Source organism: Nesoenas mayeri (genome assembly GCF_963082525.1).
Source record: "Nesoenas mayeri genome assembly, chromosome: 2".
NCBI classification, from domain to species: domain Eukaryota; kingdom Metazoa; phylum Chordata; class Aves; order Columbiformes; family Columbidae; genus Nesoenas; species Nesoenas mayeri.
In genome coordinates this window covers 34,504,869-34,525,943 of record NC_137543.1, presented here as the reverse complement: position 1 = coordinate 34,525,943, position 21,075 = coordinate 34,504,869, and the positions used below count along the sequence as shown (strand labels likewise).

The 21,075-nt window shown below is 39.3% G+C and overlaps 1 protein-coding gene across 1 annotated transcript in view; it reads right to left on the bottom strand.

Annotated features, from left to right (window-relative positions):
• STAU2 (staufen double-stranded RNA binding protein 2) overlaps positions 1 to 21,075 on the bottom strand; it is a gene marked incomplete at its 3' end in the record, with an annotated part of 173,483 nt that overhangs the window by 150,727 nt on the left and 1,681 nt on the right. The window contains exons 2-3 of the mRNA XM_080339785.1: positions 4,097 to 4,304; positions 2,885 to 3,015 (exon numbers count right to left, since the gene is read on the bottom strand). Of these exons, the coding sequence (XP_080195911.1) occupies positions 2,885 to 3,015; positions 4,097 to 4,295 (330 nt within the window). The 5' untranslated portion in view covers positions 4,296 to 4,304. The remainder of the gene's footprint in view (positions 1 to 2,884; positions 3,016 to 4,096; positions 4,305 to 21,075) is intronic.

The following is a 21,075-nucleotide window of genomic DNA, read 5'->3' as shown; positions in this document are numbered from 1 at the left end:
TACTGCACATTCACCCTAATTACCTGATGGCAAGAGAGTGGAAATACTAATGCCACCAGGCTCTATGCTTGTTTTCACCACACTGTGTTCATAAGGTTGGTCTCCCTCAGCTCTGGCAATTCTTTGCTCCTCACTTTTTTTGCATGTAGAATTTCTCTTTTCCTCCCCAGCTTTCTGAAGTGCTACCTCCCTTCCCCCTTTCCCCCTCCTTCTCTACCACCATCCATTTCCTTTTGCTACTGTTTCTTTTAAAATTTGCCTCCTCTGATGCCAATGACATAAAAACACAGAAGAAATGATCAATCTGACTAATGTACTCGAAAATGCCATCTATGCTAACAAAACTTCTGATTTTTTTTACTAGGAAGAATCCACCTGGAGGGCGGACTACTGGAAACCCTCACAGAGCTGTCAGAAGCACAGCTTTTCTCCCTGCTCCACTGCTTCCAGCTTCCCATTTCACCCCAAATATCAAAACTTATTTTCCAGAGACAACTGGAAAAAATGATACAAAAATTTACTAGCATTTGTGGTCACAAGACAGAGAGTTGTCTTGCAGAGCATGTCTCTGAGAATCATGAAAACCACTAGTGGACAGGAACAGAGAGTGCGTAGGAGGACAGTAATGTGAGACGCTCCTTTAATGGCAGTAGCAGCAGCACTACATCCTCCAGGTTATGCTTTCTAGGACACACTCAGCTCTGTTTCACATATTCTATCAGGTATATCACCATATTATTAGCAAGACATTATACTAAACTGCTAACGCATTCACAATAATATCTATGTCTTTGCTTTTCGTAGGTCAGAGGTACAGAAGTCTGCATAATTTTGTGAATATCACCCTTGTTCTTCATCCAGTTCCCTCCTTTGTTGTTTTCATTTGCTGCATAGGCAAAAATTAGACTTACTTTCTTCTGAACAACAACTAGTCTACAGAGCACATATCTCTTTTTTGATCACTATGAGTGTAATTAAAAATAACGAAAGGTAAATAGAAAAACTGAAAAATTAAGCTATCTACTGAAAATCTGGCTTTCAAAAGTGCAACTAACGAAGGATCAATTAATTTCAATTATATTAGTTCCCTTAAAAAGAAAACAAATACATGGGAACTACTTCTTATTCTACTAAAATTTAAAGTACAGTATGAATGTAGTTCAAATCTCTTTCCTACAGACGAATATGAACAGCCAAAACCACACCTTTTGGAACAACCAAAGCACTTCTTATTTCACAATAATGAAAAAAAAAAAGTAACAAAGTATACAATACAACAGCAAAAAGTTACAGAAAGCCAACAGATTTAACATGCCGCAACCTAAAACCAATCAACCAGTGTACCCTGCAGTGCCAAAGCCTTGCAGGAAGGGGAATCACAGAATCACAGAATCGACTGGGTTGGAAAAGACCTCAGAGCTCATCAAGTCCAACCCTGGGTCCAGCTCTAGTCCGTTTACTAGATCATGGCACTAAGTGCCATGTCCAATCTCAGTTTAAAAACCTCCAGGGATGGTGAGTCCACCACCTCCCTGGGCAGCCATTCCAATGCCTGACCACCCTCTCTGTAAAGAATTTCTTTCTAATATCCAGTCTAAATTTCCCCTGGCAGAGTTTAAGCCCATGCCCCCTTGTCCTATTGCTGACTGCCTGGGAGAAGAGACCAATCCCCACCTGGCTATAACTTCCCTTCAGGTAGTTATAAGAGAGTGATGAGGTCACCTCTAAGCCTCCTCTTCTCCAGACTAAACAACCCCAGCTCCCTCAGCCTCTCCCTCTAGATTTTCATCTGCACTGAGGGATCCCAAAAGCCTCCTGATTCTCAGCCGCCCTGCACCTGCTGACATCATTCCCACCAGCATAAAGGACAGACAAACACTGGCCAAACCAGAAGATCCATGGTTTGCATCAGCTGTGTGCTCACTGACAACATAACATGCAACTGAGAAACAAGAGGCGGTGGCAGAGAGGCAGCCCACGAGCAGCTGATAGTGCTGCTGATCTGCAGGGTGGTCCCACTCCTGTGTCACATACAGTTTTGCCACTCTAGAAATACTGAGTGCAAATCAGCTACTAATTACACCATTTTATCCCTGAGTTTTTCAGGCCATTTTCTCCCCTCCCATATTGCTCCTAACTAGGGAGGAAACTCGAAACTATGTCTGAAAATTATCATGAGAATATCCTTCTGTGTTCCTTATCATCCAAAAGCATCTTAATTTGCACTTAAGGAATTAAGTTGGATATCCAAATTGATATGAGAACTGACCGGAATTAACTGTCTGTTCACTAGAAACCTTAATGCTATAATCATATTAGGAGTCTTAATGTCACCATAAATCTGAAAAGTTGCACAGAATTTAAAGAAAAGAACAGTAATAAAGTTTGTGCCCTATAATGCAAGATCCAAAGATACAGTATCAATGCAATCAACTTTATGGACACAAAATTGTATCAATAAGCATTTTGCAAACTAGCTTTGTCATTATCTGCGCTACCATGAAACAAATGCAGAGGTAGTTAGCAGAGGCAGGCCGACTGGGGAGAAGGATTCATGCAGCTTAAAAAGCAAATGCTTCACAATGATTCAGAGAGGTTGGTGATACCCTGTAAAGACCTTCACAAGGTCTTTACAGAGACCAACAAATATAAACTCAAAGGTGGAAGTGAAAGTGGGGCACAGAATTATCTACAGGGCTTCAACAGAAACACAGACACACTTTCAGAAAGTGTAAAGAAAAAAAAAATAGGGCAAAACAAAGAAGAGTAAGAAAGTCCTTACACTGGAAGTGTGGCTGCATTTGACAAGCACACTTGTCCAGACCATGACATTATCTGTTCAGCATTTAAGGTTATGGCTCATCACCTGGAACTGTGACCTTACCTTGGCATGAGCAGGCCCTCTTTCATTCAGAAGCTTATACTGGGGTTGAATTCTATTGAAACGGGCTAACTCATTTACCAGACACATTGGAGTTTTCTCTTTGGGGTTTGCCATGTTATCTTGGAGAGGAGCTGTAAATAAAGAGTCTGTAAAGTTTTTGTGGAGAAATGGATTCTTCACAACTTCGCAAAGCTTTGCAAAAGCAGCAGCATGCTTAGAAAACACTTTGGCTAAAAAATAATTTTTGCACATAAGCTAAATACAATATTTAAACACCATTTACATATGAACCACATGAGAATGTGCATTTTACAATAATAGTTTTGATCACATGCAATTTAAAATAATACAACTATTTCTATCCAAAATGTCTCTATAAAAGATGACAGTGTAGGAGGACATAAACATACGCTACATTTTCTACACCACCAAAGTTTACTGTCAGGAGTATGCTGCTTCCAGGCAATGACTACTCTTTCAGAATGGTTTCCTGACACTTTGAAGCAGAGGTGGATAGCATAATGCATGCAAGATAAAAATAGCAGAAAAAACCCCGTGGTACTCACTTGCTTCTCCCTGCTTCTTCCCAGTGTTTCAGGCTTTCCTCACAATAATCAGAGCACTCCCAAAGAACACCTTTCCTCCCTCTTTGAGGATTTTGTTCGGCTTTCCTTATACTACATACTGCATGTACACTGCCTTACTATTTTTCAGCCTTCTGCTATTTCTTTTTCAATTTATTTGTGTTTATCTCTAACACACTGTAATTTCTTGCTTAATTTCTTAGGATAAAATTTCTGTATTTTATACCCAGTTCAGCTTAGGAAATACAGCACTTATTAGGCTACAAAGGAAACACCAAATACTGCCAAGCAGTCTGAAGACATTCTGTTCTAAGGAAGAGAAATACACTTGGAGGCCTTCCTGCACCACTAAAACTTCTCTAAAAAAGATACGCTCTGAATTTGACAAAATAGACATGCTCTTTTCTGAGCTTTTATATCATTGACCAACATGTCAGTGTAAGTCTGAGCTCAGCTAAAGAAACTAAACCTAGTAAACAGTTCATTTAACCAATATATTTTTCTACAGAATTTTTTTGCTTTATTTTAATCATATTTAAGACCTATCTTCTTTTATTTTTTTTGTAATTAACAAGTCCTCAAAAAGATTCACTTAGACACTAAAGAAAATATACCTGTACCAACTTACCTGGTGAGTTGCTAGAAGGTGCAGGATCCCCAAGGGTGGCAGTAGGACTGCTACAGCTGGCAGCCGATTCCGAAATGGATCCGTTCATTGTGGATGGCAGACCAAGTGTATTTGTAGTTGTAACTGGTAGGGGTAGCACCATAGGGGACATGGTAGGTCCGGACAGGTTTGCTGTAGTCTGCATCTTAACTTGTGCCATTGCCTGTCACTGCAATAAACAAATTATTATGAGCAGAGCACTTTGCATTTTGAAAGTCAAATTAAAGTAGTGATGCTACCAACACCTCTTTTTTGCTCCTGGATCTGGGCCATAGAACTATCCACAAAAGTCATGCCTCAGCATGCACTACTTCCCAATTGATGCAACAAAGGAACAGCTTACAGCCCAAGAAAATCACCAAAGAACCCACACACCCTGATTCCAGGTTCTGTTGCTCAACTATGGGGTGACCCTGCCTGAAAGACAGCGCGAAGAATGATTATTCTAGAATAAAAGTCCATATAATTATTATGTGGATGGGATTAGCACCTGCCAATTTCTTCAAAAGAGCATGTCCTTGCAACAAACTGTCATAGCAATCTTTTACCATAGTGCAGTAAAGTGCACACAAAATACCAAATAAGGCCACGAGAGAAATTCCCTATTTTTTCTGCATGTTACCAAACTATAAAAAAAGAAAAAATAACAGGAGAAGACAAGCAAACAAAAAAACAGCCAACAGGTGAAGCACTTCAATCCTTTTACAAATTACTAGCACAAGTACTAGGATTTCCTAAACTAGCCTTTAATGCAGTGCCTAAAGCATTTACTTACAATAAGCAAGGTACTAATCATCTCTTTCCATCTACGCAAATGAGATTCTTTATTACCAGTACCTGTCCTCTGGCCAAGTCTACATTTATAAACAAAGCAGGGTCAGGGCACGGCTCCTTCATCTTATTCACAGAGAGTAAGCTCCTTGGCAAAATTTTGGCTGCTGACAAAAGAGTCTTGCAAAAACCACAGGGGAGTAGTTCAGAGGCCAGCAGGCACCTGAGGTAATCCACCCAAATGAGAAGGCTGTCATTCTCAGTCCTCAGGGAAAAGTCTTAGGATTCTCCTTTTGGCATCAGGAGCAAATGATGATGTATTTAATTCAGCAGCATGGGCAGAGACTATTTTTTAGGCTTCACATTATATTATACAGTCTGTACAGCAAAGACAGAGAGATGAACCCTGTAACAGTCAATGAAAAGCTGTACCTGGGACCTCTCCCTGCAGCAGCCCTGGTCCCCCTGACAAAGGCAGGGGAGGATAGAGCCCAGCACTCCTCCATCATGGAGACCTTCCTAATTAGGGTCTTATTGAAATGAGTTCAACTATACAATTTTTTTAAATCTGTATTTTTGCCCTTCTCCCTCCCAATCCATTAAAAAATATCCAAGTACCTCTATTCAGATCCAAATCACTCAATACACCAACTTTAGCAGAGTTGTACTAGTATAAAGAAAATAATAAATTCTACTACTGTGACTGTGCTTTGGAGAAGAGGTTCAGAGTGGAATGCCATTTTTATTACTGAGGAAAACCAGACAACTGATTTAAATCCCTAGATCTCTAAAAAGAATTAAAATGAAGCTAAGATGCAATCACTTGCCATTTTCATAAATACCATAAGTAAAATGCTAATAGTGACAGATTTCAAAAGTACATATGCAGTCAGCTGAGATATATTCAAATACTTAATGTATTCAAAAATACTAAATTCAGACTGTAAAAATCCCACTGCCACTTAACAGCAAATATCACACAGCAGTACTGTTATAGGGGCCTAATTTAAAGACTGAGGATGTGTATAACTACAGAATTAATTGGTATACTACATGTTTCATTCTGATTTTAAATACATTCATATAGATCAGAATTCATTCAAAATGCTCCTTAATTGTAAACATCAAAGTCAATGACGGCAGAACTAGGCCATATTTTTTAAACATCTTTAAAACGAAAACAATATAACTTGAAACAGGATCGCAATAATTCAAGTTTAAGAAACTTCTTAGAGCAGGCGTGTCGAGCTCATTTTCACCAGGGGACACATCAGCCATGTGGTCGCCTTCAAGCGGCCGAATGTAATATTAGGACTGTATAAATGTGGCCCCCGGTGAAAAAGAGTTGGACACCCCTGCCTTAGAGTATTTACAGCATTTTAGCTTATAACCACAAGAAAGCCATCACCCATGTAATATTGTATGAGAAACTACCAAACACATAATTCTAGGGCAGTGCCCTGCCTAGCTTTCAGTATTACGAAAGTTTATTTCTTGTTTCAAGAAAGCAGAAATTACAAATAACCAAATAAAATAATGAAGTATATTTATAGCTCCTATAGTATTGCTGGGATATTTTGTAGGATTGGTCCTTTTCTATTAAGAATAAAAAAAAATCAGTTTGATAATAATATCAAGGAATTCTAAAAAGGAACTTCTATAAAGTTTAGGAGAAAAAATGTATTATTTATCCTACAGTAAAGTACACCGGAAATTAAACTGTGAAATTAGAATAAAATCATAACATATTAGGTGTGGGGCTTTGTTTATTTTATTAGTTTTCTTGTATATCTAAAGCCAAAAAAACTCCCACAAGAAACTATAACTGTTTTATAAATTGATCTGCATGAAGAAAAATGCCCAGGAGCTAAACATAATTGTAGGTACTAACTCTTCAGTATATGAGATGTGAAGATAATGAATTTGTAATCAGTTCTAAAAATCCTCTAATAGACAACAGAGAGAATATAGTTGATATGCTGCTGTCATGTCATTTTCACATTACCAAGCAAATAATCTTCAATGTCATCAAAAGGAGACAAAATCTATATGCTACATCTTTTCTTTACATATTTTACATATCATCTTATAAACAGAGAAGCAAAAACATTTTGGGGCCTTCCCACTATGGGCACAGACCTGTTTGCTACTACACAACAAATTGTAGGACTTGAGGGAGAGAGATTTCACTAAGATGGTCAGAGATTAAATGCAGTTATATAATCAAAAATAATTTTACATCTTCTACGTGGACATTTTTGAAAAAACTGGCCGTATACGAAAGGGGTAGTTTATTTAGGATATTATGAACACAACCAGAGAAGCTCTCATTTCAGTCGGCCAACCCAACTCGTGTCTAGGGAACGGCTACACCCCAGCGTCTCCAGAGGAGTTTCCCTCCCCGCTGGGCAGCGCTTGCAGATGCTGGGACTGCTCAAAGGCCAGGCTGGGCAGCTGTGACACACAGCTCCGTGTCTTTATCCAGCTGCCACGCCGAGACACCACAGCAATGACATTGCTGGCAATCTCAATCACGTCCCTGCCTGCCCAGTCAGAGTCCGCAAGCCGCAGTCCTGCCGTGTTTTTTAAGTTCTATTCCAGAGCTTATGGTGCCTTCCGAAATGCTGCAATCCTCTTTCCTCTCTTACTAACCTGCACAGCTGTATTAGAAACGTTATAGCAGGCATTTAAAGGAATGTCATTATACTATAATTGCATTTGACTTAATTTCCACTTTTGAAAGCAATTTGTATACAGGTTTCATTAAACGCTATTAACTTTCCTGTTAAACTATGTCTAAACTCCAAACTTTCACACTAAAAATAACCAATCCAAAACAAACTCACATTAAAACAACAAAACAAAACTGCTTCACAATTGAAAGTTAAAATATTGCTAATGTTCCATTAACTTTTCTGGTAAGTTAGGAAAAATAACATTGATTTAGTTATACTCACAGGTGCAGAATATTTTTAACAGCTGTGAATACACTTGTGTCATGCTAAAAAAGTACCACACAACATAAAGAATTACTTATATTTTTTCTGATTATTATAATTTCTTGTACTCTTCTAGAACATGAATCACTTTAGATCTTGATATGAGGTGTGAATTAAATGCTCAGGTGAAATAATTCTTAGAATATGTCACACTAATTGAATAAGTAAAGGCAGACAGATAAGACAGCACAAAACGCAGAAAACATGAACAATGAGTTTTCAAGTTAAATACACTTTTACATAGTAGAAAAATTGAAAAAAAAAGCAATACTTGACTTGAACCACAAGTTGTATGAAAAAACAGCAGTTGGAGAAACTAATGACCCTAGCAGCTGAAACGGAAGAGTGGACTTCATCTGTGCAGAAAGTGAAAAGGCATTTACGCAGCAGGGTGCTATCACGCTTTCACATGGCTCCGTCATACAACCCAACGTACCAGATCTAATCCGCACAAGTGTGTAACACACGGCATGTACTACATATTTGTGAAGTGCTTGACAAAGGTAACAGCTGAGGGCCAGCCACTGCTGAACAAGAAAAATTACTTGACATATCTTGTATCTATTTCTGCTCATACATTCTAATCAGTGCCTATTTTTCACAGCAGTATCACATTAATGATCTCGGGTCCCTCTCTACAGAACTGCTGTCCAGCAAATTCAAGCCTGCACTCTGTGAATCTGACTGTTTTGCAACTAATGAGACTTTGTTCTTGTCTTCCTTTAAATCCCTTATTTAAAAAAAAAAAAAAAAAAAAAAAAGAAAAAGTAAAAAAACTCAACTCCTTCAATTTTTCAATATCACACTGAATTCTAATTCTAGTTCAAAAATGGTTGCAGTCTCCTCCGAGTCTGCTTTACAGCATCTACAAATTTAATAAGTGTACTGTTTCATCCACATCATTAGTGAAAATATTGAAAGGTACAGGAACAGCATTACAACAGACTGGGGGCAATGTTTAAGCAAGCAACATCGTAAGAGTTTTTTCCAGACCAACCCCAGCTTTGGTTAGCAGCTTGTTAATGTGATTCTTATAGAAAAGTCCCAACCCTAATAGAAGCAACAGCTTCCTAAGGAGGGTTTGGTTTTAGTTTTAGCCTTAAAATTCCATTAAACTCTCCATTCTCCTTCTGTTCTCCTGATATTACTTCACTCAGTTAGACAAAAGCATACAAAACTGCATAAACGTAAAATGCTCTTCTTGTGTGTCATTTCTCACATTTATGGTAAATATTTATACATACATGTACACTAACATAAGAAGTACTACATAAGTCCCAAGCTTTATGTAATGTCTTTTTACCATGTTATATCCAATAGCTTATTTGGGGATGACAGAAAACACACAGCTCTGCATTACCTTCAGAGCAGCTGTTAATTCAATCTTTTCTGTTCTATAAAAACAAACAACAAGATAGCCACACAGCAGCACTTTAGCAAAAGCATGACTTAAAGCACCAGTTACCAGGTGGTTATCTAGAATTACTAATAAAATTTATCATATTTCAACATTTTAAATAGGCAAAATTGGCAAACTACATATGAAATCACAGAGGGTCTAATATGTATATTATACATTTATTATATATTACAGTTGGTCCTCCCCATCTGCTCCTCCATCAATTTGTTGGTTTTTGCCTTACTACGGGTCTTTTGCCAACAGCCAAACTAATCCAATGACTTGCTGCCATAGCAGGGACAACCTCGCATCCTCTCTTCCCTCCAGCAAAAAGCTAATATTCTTCTGTCCATTCACCTCACTGAACCAGCTCACGTGCGGGTGAGGAGGAAGATCAGAGGAGCATCCATGTCTGTGCAGGGCGGTCCACAAACTCCTGACCTGGAGTGGGCGCAAGGAATTAGCCCTTTCAGCTCCTGCTAATCCGCTTAGCTCCACCATCAAACCACACGCTGAAGTTCAGCTCCTTCACACTGCTCCACACAAAAGCCATGATCTCATCAATCTCAACAATTTCACCTTCAGAAACCTGTGGCCTGGTTTTTCTGGTGTTTTGTTTGGTTTTGTTTGGTTTTTTTACAGTGCCTTACACTAGAGCAGGGCTGCCTAACTCATTTTCACCGGGGGTCACGTCAGCCTCACTGTAACTATTCCTTCATTTATACAGTCCTAAAATTACATTCGACCCTTTGAAGGCAACAATAAGGCTGATGTGGCCCCCAGTGAAAATGAGTTTGACACCCCTGCACTAGATAATCTGAATTTCAGTGGAAATCTGGGCATAGCTACCGGCTAATTAACAACTAAGTAAAGTCAGGCCTTAAAAGCATTTTCCTTTTTTTTTAACTTTCCCGAAGTATAAGAGGGAGGGGAAAAAAATCTCACAAAGCAGAACTCTTTTATTATGGTTATTTTGATAAAGTAATTTACAACCAAAGACAAAAATGTTCACAAAAAGGAAGGTGAATTGACATAGAATATTAGACACTAATACTCAAAATCCAAGGAGCTGCAAGGTCTACAAAAAAGTTCCCCTGCTTGCTCAATGCTAAACCCAGTCCCTGAGAACTGACTAAAAACTCCAGCTCCTCACAAGCCGCTTCCTTTGCTCTTGGACTGAAGCAGAGGAGCAGTGCAGGCAAACGCCCAGGACGGCAAGGCAGGGCCAGGCGGCTGAAGTGAATGCCAGGTCAGAACATTAAATCCTATCATACTTTCAGGAAACACAGAAGTTGTTTTTGTAAGGATATTATCATCCACAGAGGAATTACCTTTGCTAACTCCTATATACGATCAGGAAGAAGCTTTCTGAGGAGAGGCAGGAAGGTACTTTTGAAAAAAATAATCAAGTGGGAAACCGAACAGATTAAGAATCTGCACTCAGAATACTTTTCGGCCAGTTGTTCAGCAGTCAGCTCAACTTTCCTTTTGAATTGCTACACAGTACAAGCATGTTAAAACAAACAAAAAAACAACTTAAGACTCAGAGGACTGAGCTACAGACTGCTTCGTCTTGCCAATTCCTTTCATCATGAAACTGTATCGACTACCTGATCTCCAATATTATGTTGACCCAAAATGCTACACGAAGCATATGAGTCCCTAAATCAATGACCACTACTTGGGAATACATATTATTTGCATCTGTTACCAATTCAATCTTTAACAGCTCTCTTTAAAATAGATTTCTGTAATTTTGGAAAGAAAGGAAAATTTCCAAACAAAACCAGACCAACGAAAATAACTAATTATGGAATCAAAGATGAAAAACTATGATTTTTCTCAGTCAACAAAATAGCCAAAAGTCAGGATTTTTGTTGTCATTTAGTTATGATGTGTTAGCAAAGGGGCTAGAACAAAAAAAGCTTACCCTGCCATCGAGTTAAGATTCATATAACTTGAAATACATAGTATATGTCACAGAGAAAATATAATAAGCAAACATTTTGGATGTAGTAAATTGCTTAAGCCACTGGAGCAAGAGACAAGCAACTAATACGAAGAACGCATGATCTACAAGGCCATCTACAGGCACAGTGTATCTCACACCAGAACAAGTTATACCTGTACCATATGGCACTGCTTTACAGTGAGATATGAGGATTCAGGTAGGGATTAGAGACATGTATAATTCAGGTTTCCAAATACAGGCCAAGTGTCTAAACTCGTAATTTTTTAAGGAATGAAAGAAAACACAGGGGTTTGAGTACTGACTGTACTTGTGCACATCTGGATGTGCAAGAGTCTAAAAACTTGTAACGAGAGAAACTTAACAGAAAGTAGAGCATATCGACAGGCAGGAATGCAGCTCTTCCCTTGCTGCCCTGGCAACAGCAAGGCTGACGTGAAAAAGCTGAGAAAGGAGCAACTCAGGCCACAGTGTATCTTAACTGCGTGAAGCAAAACTAAACGAGCCCAGTCTGTATACTGGGCTAATTTTCTCCTCTAACAGAAAAATTACAGTCCGGTCCTGTGTGTACTGGACAGCCACTTAAGGTCTCAGGTGAAGACTTCACAGGCAGATATGAAACACAGCTCCTTAGAAACTTCATTAACGCTCATCTTGAACCACAATGGAAAAAGGATTGCTCTTCTCACAAAACACCTTCACTGACATCAAAGATCACTGAAGCAAAGGCTGAAACAAAACAAAAAACCCAAACATCTGGAAATCTCTCAGAGAAGACAGTCTGCAGTCAGAGCAAATGCTTCATGGCTACAGCTGCTTGGCATCACAGCAGTTTGGAAAGCTTAATCACAAAACTCCCATTTGAAATGACAAGGGAGATCAATCAGATTATCAACTCGAAGATTTCAATGCCAGAAGAAAACTAAAAGATAAGGAAAGTCAATCTGTTGCATCAGAAACTGAGCCACTTGAGCATCACCATGCTTTTCAACCTGTTTATAACCCAAAGCCCAAGAGTGAAAGGTTAGGTTGCTTCATATAAATATCCACTACCTTACAAAGAAACTCATCAGAAAGTTTGTTTGTCTCAATTTATTATTGCTGTCCAGGAAACAGAGAAGATGGTCAAAAATGCCATTGAAATTTCCAACAGCCAATATGAGCTAACCCAGCTCTCACACTGCCACAAACTTTATGCTAAGAAATCGAACCATCTTGCCAGAACATTGGTTCAGACACAGCCATTGGTTTGACCCAGCCAGAATACCCCGAGTTATTAGAGAGAAGAAAATGTGAAACTCCCTCATGAAACAGCAAGCTGATCATCAGCACCTTCTTCGTTGAAGGCTGTTCACATCCAAAACCATCATGGTTTGAGGTATATCCAAAAAACTAGCTTACATTTGCCTATAATGGCCTACAGATCAGAAGCAGGATGACACCTGCACTCCCCAATGCTGGAGGGTAATATCCTTCATCATATTTGTCTACTACAACTAGGAGTAACAACTAATCCAAAGGACAAAAGCTGGCTGTCCAGCAGTGTAACTCTTTAGATCTTTTCCTTATTGTGACTGTAAAGCAACTATGATTCCTTCAAAACCGAAAACTTGTATCTCTTCAGACACTCTGCCATATGCAGTCATATTTCTAATGTTTTGAAAAGGTGACTACACCTGGTCCCAGTCCTTGAAGAAGGGAGAGTAAGACAATCAAGAGAGACTCAAGGCAACACTGACACAAATTAAGCTGAATTTCCAGGGCCACCTCAAAATTTAAACACACAAAACATGTCAGAAATGTTCAAGGAGATAACTAATTAATACAGTGACTCCAGAAATTGTGAACACAGAAGCTGAGATTAGAAAAATGTGGAACAACTTATTAGAAATATATTTTATTTTTACTTTCTGGGATAAGTCAATCAAGTGCAACCATTTAAATATTCCACTAACACTCAAGGGGTTATACTAAAATGGTTATGGCTGCCATCACATACAGAGGTCATCGTATCATCTTACAGCAGATGATGGGCAGGTAAACCACATTTACCTTAGGTTAAGCAAAAATGAATTACTAAGATTTTTCATGAAGAAAAATAGCTGAAAAAAAGGGAAGCCTAAGCCACTAGTTTAACAATCAATCATCAGCTTTGAAGTGCAGAGAGGATTAAGTAAGTCAATGAAAAAAACACAACTCAGACTTAACACGCTGCTGCTACAGATTCGTGTGCATCACAGTTGTAACTGGTTCCTTAGTTGTGATACTGGAGTATAGTCAGAGCTCCTAGTTTCTTATTTAATTAGTATTTTTAAATTTCCCTCATATCTATTTCTAGAAGCTATCTTTTTCAATTTGCACTAGCAACTCGTAGTTATATTCCTAACATCTCAAATAAGCTTTGACTGACTTTAAATTACAAACTACTCTAGGAATAATCTAAGTAATACATACCTACAACTATTATTTTGTTCTGAAGCAGGCAAAAATTATTTATTGACTAAAAGTTTATTCCCTAACTAGAAACTGCATATTAATAATGGAATTCAGAAAATTACCTCGGTTTTCCTTGACTGCCTGTAACCAACTGCTTCTCACATTTCAAGTAACTAACTAAGTTTGGGGAAATAGCAGAAATATGCCTTTTTCTCTGCAAAAAGTTACAGCTCTTGCTACCAGCCCTCCTCATACTGCAATCTCTCCCCTGTCATTAACAGCTACAAGATTCTCAGAGAATGAGGTTTCAGTAGACAAAGCAGTGGATGCTATGCTCTGTTTTTAGAATTAGATAAAATTCTAGGGTTTGTGCCTTTTTTGTTCTTCATGAGTGTATTTAAACAAAACCAGTATTTCACTAGAGTGATGAACATCGCCTTGAAGTCTCATACAGCTTCCAAGCTGCAGCTTCCAGACACAACTGGGGTCAATTTGCCATCTCTGATTCATGAATTACTCCTGGAGTTTTCCTCTTCTCTCAGCTCTCCCATAGATACATTTTGCGATGCTTAGATATAAGATAATTTCAACATACAGCTCATGAGACTAGTGCCTTGCTCAGTAGGGGACAGAATAGGACCTTGTCAAATCAGCTCTACAGAGTTCAAAGAGTCTCATCCCTATGTTAAGTGCGTATCTCCTCAGTTGATGAATAAAGGTAAAAGAATTACTGAGCATTGGACTGAATGTACCATGTTCTCTGACATAAGGAAAGCACAAAATCCAAGTTTTCAACTGGAGAAAATTAACAGTTTAGAGATTCTGTGTTTGGAGGCAAGGTCATGAACCATTGCAAAATTGATGACAAAAGCCTCGGTCAACAACAATGAAAACAAATAGTCCAAAAATTAAGGAAGTGGACAGGTCATATGTAGCCAGTGGTGACCTGCAGCTACTAACACTGGGCTCCAGATGGGAAGAGACGTGCCTGGAAGAGTGAAGAGAGAAAGCCAAGGGGAACAGAGGTAACGATCCGGCCACATACAGCAGGCAGCTATCAATGCAGACTCCTCAAGCATCCTGAGAACGAAAAGAATCATCAACAACTCAGTTAAGGTACACAAGGACAGCAATCATGTACCGATCCCTTGCAGCAAACCCACACTTTGGCCAGAAATTACAAAGCTGTGCAATGAAACATAATCAAATAAGTTATTTATCTTTGAAGAGACTGCAGATTATAGAAGATGCTGACAATCTGGGGAGAGGAAAAAATCCTAGTGGCATGCTTACACATCTTTTCAGAGTTAGCAAAACCAGAAAACGCTGAAGAAAAACCGTTGGATATCTGATCAGTGCTAAACTTTAGCCAAATATTATAAACTTGCTGCACACTGAGCACACATTCTGCTGCAGCACAGAGACTACATGCATCTGGCAGGATGGCAAAAGATTTATCTCTGCAGCAGTTGAATCAGTGAGGAGGAAGCTAAACTAACAACCATCAACAGAGAGGAAGACTGCCAGTAAAAAGAGATATGGTTCAAATTGAGCACACTGTGAGTGAACAGAACCAGCATGACAAAACCAGGAGCCTTTTTCCTTCAACTTATGTACTAGTGGTATCAAGTAGGATATGTCATAAGACAGCAAATAAGAGATCTTCATCCATATAGTTGATGATGCAGAATAACTTGTTTCCCCAGACAAAAGGAAGTTATACGCATAACTACTACAGGAAAAAAATGTAAACAAACCATGAATTAAAGTTTGGCATTCTTTCAAGTATTTTTGCACAGATAAAGAGTCAGAAATGAAAGAAGGGACAATCCTGGCTAAAAGTGCAACCTGATTCAGCGGTAACAAGAAATGATTCAAAATAAAAGGAAACAGCATCTAGAAATGAGCAAAAGTGTAAAAGTAGTTTGCATATATGAGGAATGACAATGCCGTCTGCAACAGCATAGGCTCACAACTATACGGAAGCAGGCTTGATATATGGATGATGCTCTGAGCTGCCCTTTAAAGGAATTACTTTCTCACCGCTTACAGTACTTTCAGGACTCTGGGACCATTACCTTCAGCAGGGTGTAGTCAGCTTTTGTGACTCTGGAACCACCCTAAACCAGAGTGAAAGAACAAACTTGCCTGTGAACTAGCAGGGAGGTAATGCTTCTGTTCACTACTGAGCTAAGACTCCTGTTCCTCATGTGGGGGACTATGGTGGGTCCGTGGATTCCCTGATGGAGGGCATAGGAACAGAAATTAACCTTGAAGATATTAAGGCCTACTCATGAGAAAGATAGGAGTAAAGGAGTATCCGGAGATATTAATGTGTACCTGCGAGAGAGAAGGGAGTGGAAGAGTAACATGGATGATAGCAAAGTTAGCCAATGAAATGTTACTGCTGTAACCTGTAACCAATAATGAAGAAATACATGAACTGGTAAAACTGCATAAAAATGCACTTGTGGCAATAAATGGCACCTACTACTTTCATCCTGGAAGAACTTGGTCTATGTCATTTGTCCATCTCACCCATGACATCCTCACCTTCAAAACCAAAGTCAAATTTAAAAGAAACAAACAAACAAAAAACCATGCAAAACTGCAAAAGGGAAGGACCCTATTTTCCAGGATCTCCAAGAGAAGGTGTTATTTGGCTACATACAGATGCCCAATACAGTTACACCTCCTGTGAAAAAGGATGTCCATTGTTAACAAAGGGAAGGAGTGCTCATAGCCCAAAAGTCATCTAGCATCTTGGCTCTGACATGCCAGCAGCAGAAGTTTAGGTGGAAGTGAAGACTCCAGAGCTGTGGAACTGAGGTCTCCAATCCAGTGCAACAGCAGACATGTACATTTGAAAAGCAGAGTAGGCCCTGGAACCAGAACTGCCTCAGCTAACCCTTTACACCTGCAGTGCTCTGTCCTGCCCTACGAATATATCAGGTATATTAGTTTGATAGTAACCATGTCTTCCTTCCTCCTGTCAGCTATGAAGTGCATGAACGTAAACAGCACCAGGCAGTATTTGCAACGATAGCAAATAAAGCTGCTGCTTTTTTGGTGCTAGTGATGCCAAAATTCCTAGTGAGTGCAGAGGTAGCTTAAAAGCCTTGGAAAAGCCAGAACGGGTAAGTTGCTGCTTCCAATCTCTTTTAAAATACTTCAAGTATGGTATTAAAGCTACAGCATTAAAGATTGGCCCCATTAGCTACAGCAGTGGTTTGCTTTCATGCCTACCTGTAATGAAGGCAAATGTCACAAACTCCAAGGGGTTCTGACTGCAGTGGGATTCGAAGAGAACCACAAAAACTGAATCAAAGTTTTACCTATAGCTTAATGGTCACACGAAAAAGGGCCTCCAAAGCCACCACCTCTGGTGAGTTGACACCAAGAGTAACTTGTGGAATGGTCGGTTTCAGAAGAGAATTCACATCCAGAATGTCCTCATCAATGAAAACTCCATCAAGCCCATGGAAATGGGATCCAGTCCTTGCATCTTCAGTAACTTTTCACTTGTTTAAGGCTCTAAGTGATAAAGACCGGTCAGTTGAAGAAGGGTGAAGAAAAAAGATGATGCAGATCATTTTTCCTTCTGAAGATATCAAATCCTGTATCTAACCATGGAGATTCAGCTAAAAGATAATGTTGAGAGATGTCTCTGAGAAACCAAGGTGAGCTTTACCTGCCTCCTGATCCAGGGCAAGCTTCTCATCCTCCTTCATGAAGGACAGACAGCCTTAGTTGCCATGCAGAAGCCAAGAGGACATCTATAAGACCAGTAAGTGTGTTGTATGGAATTATAAGAGGGTCAGAAAGGTTCTTGAGAAAATCCCTCTGGAGTCATTAATTAAGATTTCCAGGCCTTAAAACAGGTACAAAAGGAATAGTCTCTTGGGTGTATACTCTTAAGCAAAATACCCACCAGCAATGTCCACTTAAGGGATACTGCCACCACAGAGAGAAAACAGTTCAAAGCAGGCAGGTTTAAGTACTATGAAAGAAAAAGCAGAGAAAACATTTTCCACAGTCTGGAAAGGAAAAAGCCCTGCAACCCAGTATCCAGGACTGAAGAGGAACCAAGGAGGGAGACGGGGGTGGGAATAACAAAAAAGAACGCACGACTTCTTAACAAGCAATTTTACATTATTTCTTCTTCTTTTCTAACAAAGCCAAGCTCCTACAAACTTCTTTATTTCACTGCTTTATTTGTATCAGTACAATTGAATATGCTGCACAGTGACCAACCATTGCTTTGTATCAGTTCTGCACTTCCACCTTGGGAACAGTAGCTTGATTTCTTCCCTGCAAAATTTATCAGTTGTACAGCTGTATCATCTGGGTGACATGGATTTACAGCCAGTTACTTATGTGGACATCTTCAGTTACTGGCACCAATCTGCATGTTTACTACATTGAAATGTCCCTATATTTGTACAACACTACTTTTTTTAACTGGGTTTATTGTATAAGAAAGTGGAAACTACAAATACGTAACAGCTGCCAAACCCAAGAAACCAATAATAGCAATAGCAATAAAAAGGTTTGTCATCTCTTAAAGAAATCTTCTTGTTCCAACAGGTGACCACTTCCAGTACAAGAAACTTCCCAAGAACATCTAGTCTCCCACGCTCAGAAACATTTCCTTCAGCCTGGAGGCAAACAGTCTCCTCAAAGCTGGCAAGCAGCAAAACTGGACACGTGACCACTGCCTTCAGAAGTTTTCAGAAGATGAGTCTGTAAACATACCCTTCGAGCATGTGGTATTATGGTAAACATCTTCTGAAGCTGTCTTTGCCCAGAAACTAAGGATGACAGGTTAACCCATACTCACCATAATGCTTAGCCACTGGCTATCACTAGGACCTCCTCAAACACCAACAGGAACCTGTGCTCAAACACTCACTTCTAATTAGTCTAAAAAGGCCCCCCTCGCATCATTTTAATGGTGATTAAATTAGAAGATTATGAGGATATAGGAATACACTGCATTCACAAAATTAAATAACTCAATATGCCAAAAAAAGAGTGTTCTTTAAGAGGAAAAAAAAAAGAAAATCAATTTCATAGTTTGAATTTATTTGGCTACATGTCAATACATTTGTAACATACTAGTGACCTACTACATACAAATGTACTTGACTAATCCAACAGAAAAGATGCGGTATGACACAGGTGAGCACAATGTGACCCTGGAGTACAGATTTCACTAGTGGGAAACTTTCCAAGTACTACCAGCTTAAAAAAAAAAACCAACACAAAACAGTTGCTCTTGAGGTGAAGTATGAACAAACTTGAATAGCTACAGACATGCATGTGACTACAGTATTACACTAACACAGATGGTTTTTCAAAATTCATTTTTAGATTAGGAGTTGTGGGAAGCAATTTTTTATATTCTAAATAGTTTCCAGAACAACGCCTGACAAGACATCTCTCAGATTTTTACTGAACTCTTGATCTTTTAATGCAAACATACTTTGGCTAATGCTGATCATGACTAGTCAGTGACAATGCGCAGGTCCCCTAAATGCAGAGCCCTTGACTTTTAATACATCTATTAACTATGTTATACACAGGTTCCATTTACTCTCTTCCCAGAGTTTGTCACATGGCTCTGATCAACTCTGCTCCCCTCCTTGCACCATAGACCCTCTCCTCCCTAAGCAGAGCTGTCAGCCCCATTCCCTGACCTGGCCTCCTGCTTTATACACCCTCAACCAAATGGAAACCCCTGCCCTGATGGTTTCAGAGACCACACATAGAGAACCCATAGGCAAACAGCAGGGAGATGAAAAAGGGGCGGCTGGGTGACATCAGGGCCTCCGCAGCACGGACCCTAACATGGGTGTATTTGGACGCGTAACGTGGCAAAACCAACAGGAACAGTTGAGAAGTGTGGAGGCAGAAAGGGGTAGCAGGGATTCCTGGTTTCCCATGTGGATTTTGACATCAGTACCTAGAGCAGCTTTAAGAGGGCCATTCTCTGCCTGTTCCTCTTCCTTTTTTTGGAAGATATAGAAAATTCAAGAACTATTGTGAAAAACACAGGCTATGCGTGATTCAAATATGAGAAATGCAAAATAATTGGTTCTGGCTAAAGACAGGCCTAACTCTTACCTTATAGATCTTGCTGTTGCTTATAGGAAATCAATGTAAGAAGAGGAAGGAAAACTGAAGCTTTAATGGCTTATCAGCACAAGTTATGTCATCACCGTTATCCTGAAAAGATGTAAAGTTAGCTCCTTCCACACCACATCAGTGACCCACATGAGGAAGCAGACACCTGACTCTGCAATGGGAGAAAATCTGCTCACGTGTATAGGTGTCTTTATGAAGTCTACACCAAAAAAAAATCTGGCACTGAAAACTGCACACTTTATAAGGTTTGTTCTCCAATGGTATGACATTATAAAAATATGTATTTTAGGCTGAAAGACTGGACATAATTGGTGAGAGTTTTTTCAGTCTTTTTGAAGACTGACAAATCAATAGCCGCATATTTTCAACAGGTCAAAACAAACTGTCTAGATAGAGCATGACAGGTGCAGCTTTCTTAATGGTTGGAGAAGCAGTCTTGGAATCGGAGTATCTACTTCACTACAGCCTGTTGCCTAACCTTCCCAAGGTCACTTTTCATAACACTTTACAAATAAAACACATAGCATTTGATTCTCACATTCACACCAATGTAAACCAGGATTACCATGGAGTCATGTTTATTAACCTGTGTAGGAAAATCAAGTTCAATATTTGCCCCCAAGGAAGGGGCTGATTGAGTTAAGTACTCACTTAAACTTGGCCAAGTCATTAAAACACCTCTGATCAGGTTTTCCTGAAAGTAAAATTAGGAAGTTCCTTTCTAAACTACTTTCACAATTCAGGATGTAGGATTATTCACATTCATTATTTTGACATAAATATTGGGGAAAAGGTAGCTTAACCTGGCAACATATTTAAAGACCCTGGCCTCCAGACTACAGGCTTAACTGAACCCAAGGTGAATGACTTCTGCTAAAGCTGAGCAACATTGCTGAGAAATTCTCTGCAAAGCAAAGTCTGAACAGCATCTTCTCCTCAAAAACTATGAACAAGCAGGGGCAGTCTCAATCCCGTTCCTAGTTGTCAGCAGTAGGAATCTTAGCAAAGACAGGCAAGAGCAGAAATCTCTCTCCAGGAGCTTTTCTAGGATAAAGTCAAGGTTCAGTGGCTGGAGATCAGTAGTGGAAATCTTGCACTGCTGCTGGCTTTCTAGAAAAGAGAATTCATTCAGAAACCTGTCAGTCTGGCACTGTTTATAGGCAGCAATGTCACAACAAAACCTGTATAGAGCCTCCCTGTATTTAGTAGATGACTTAAA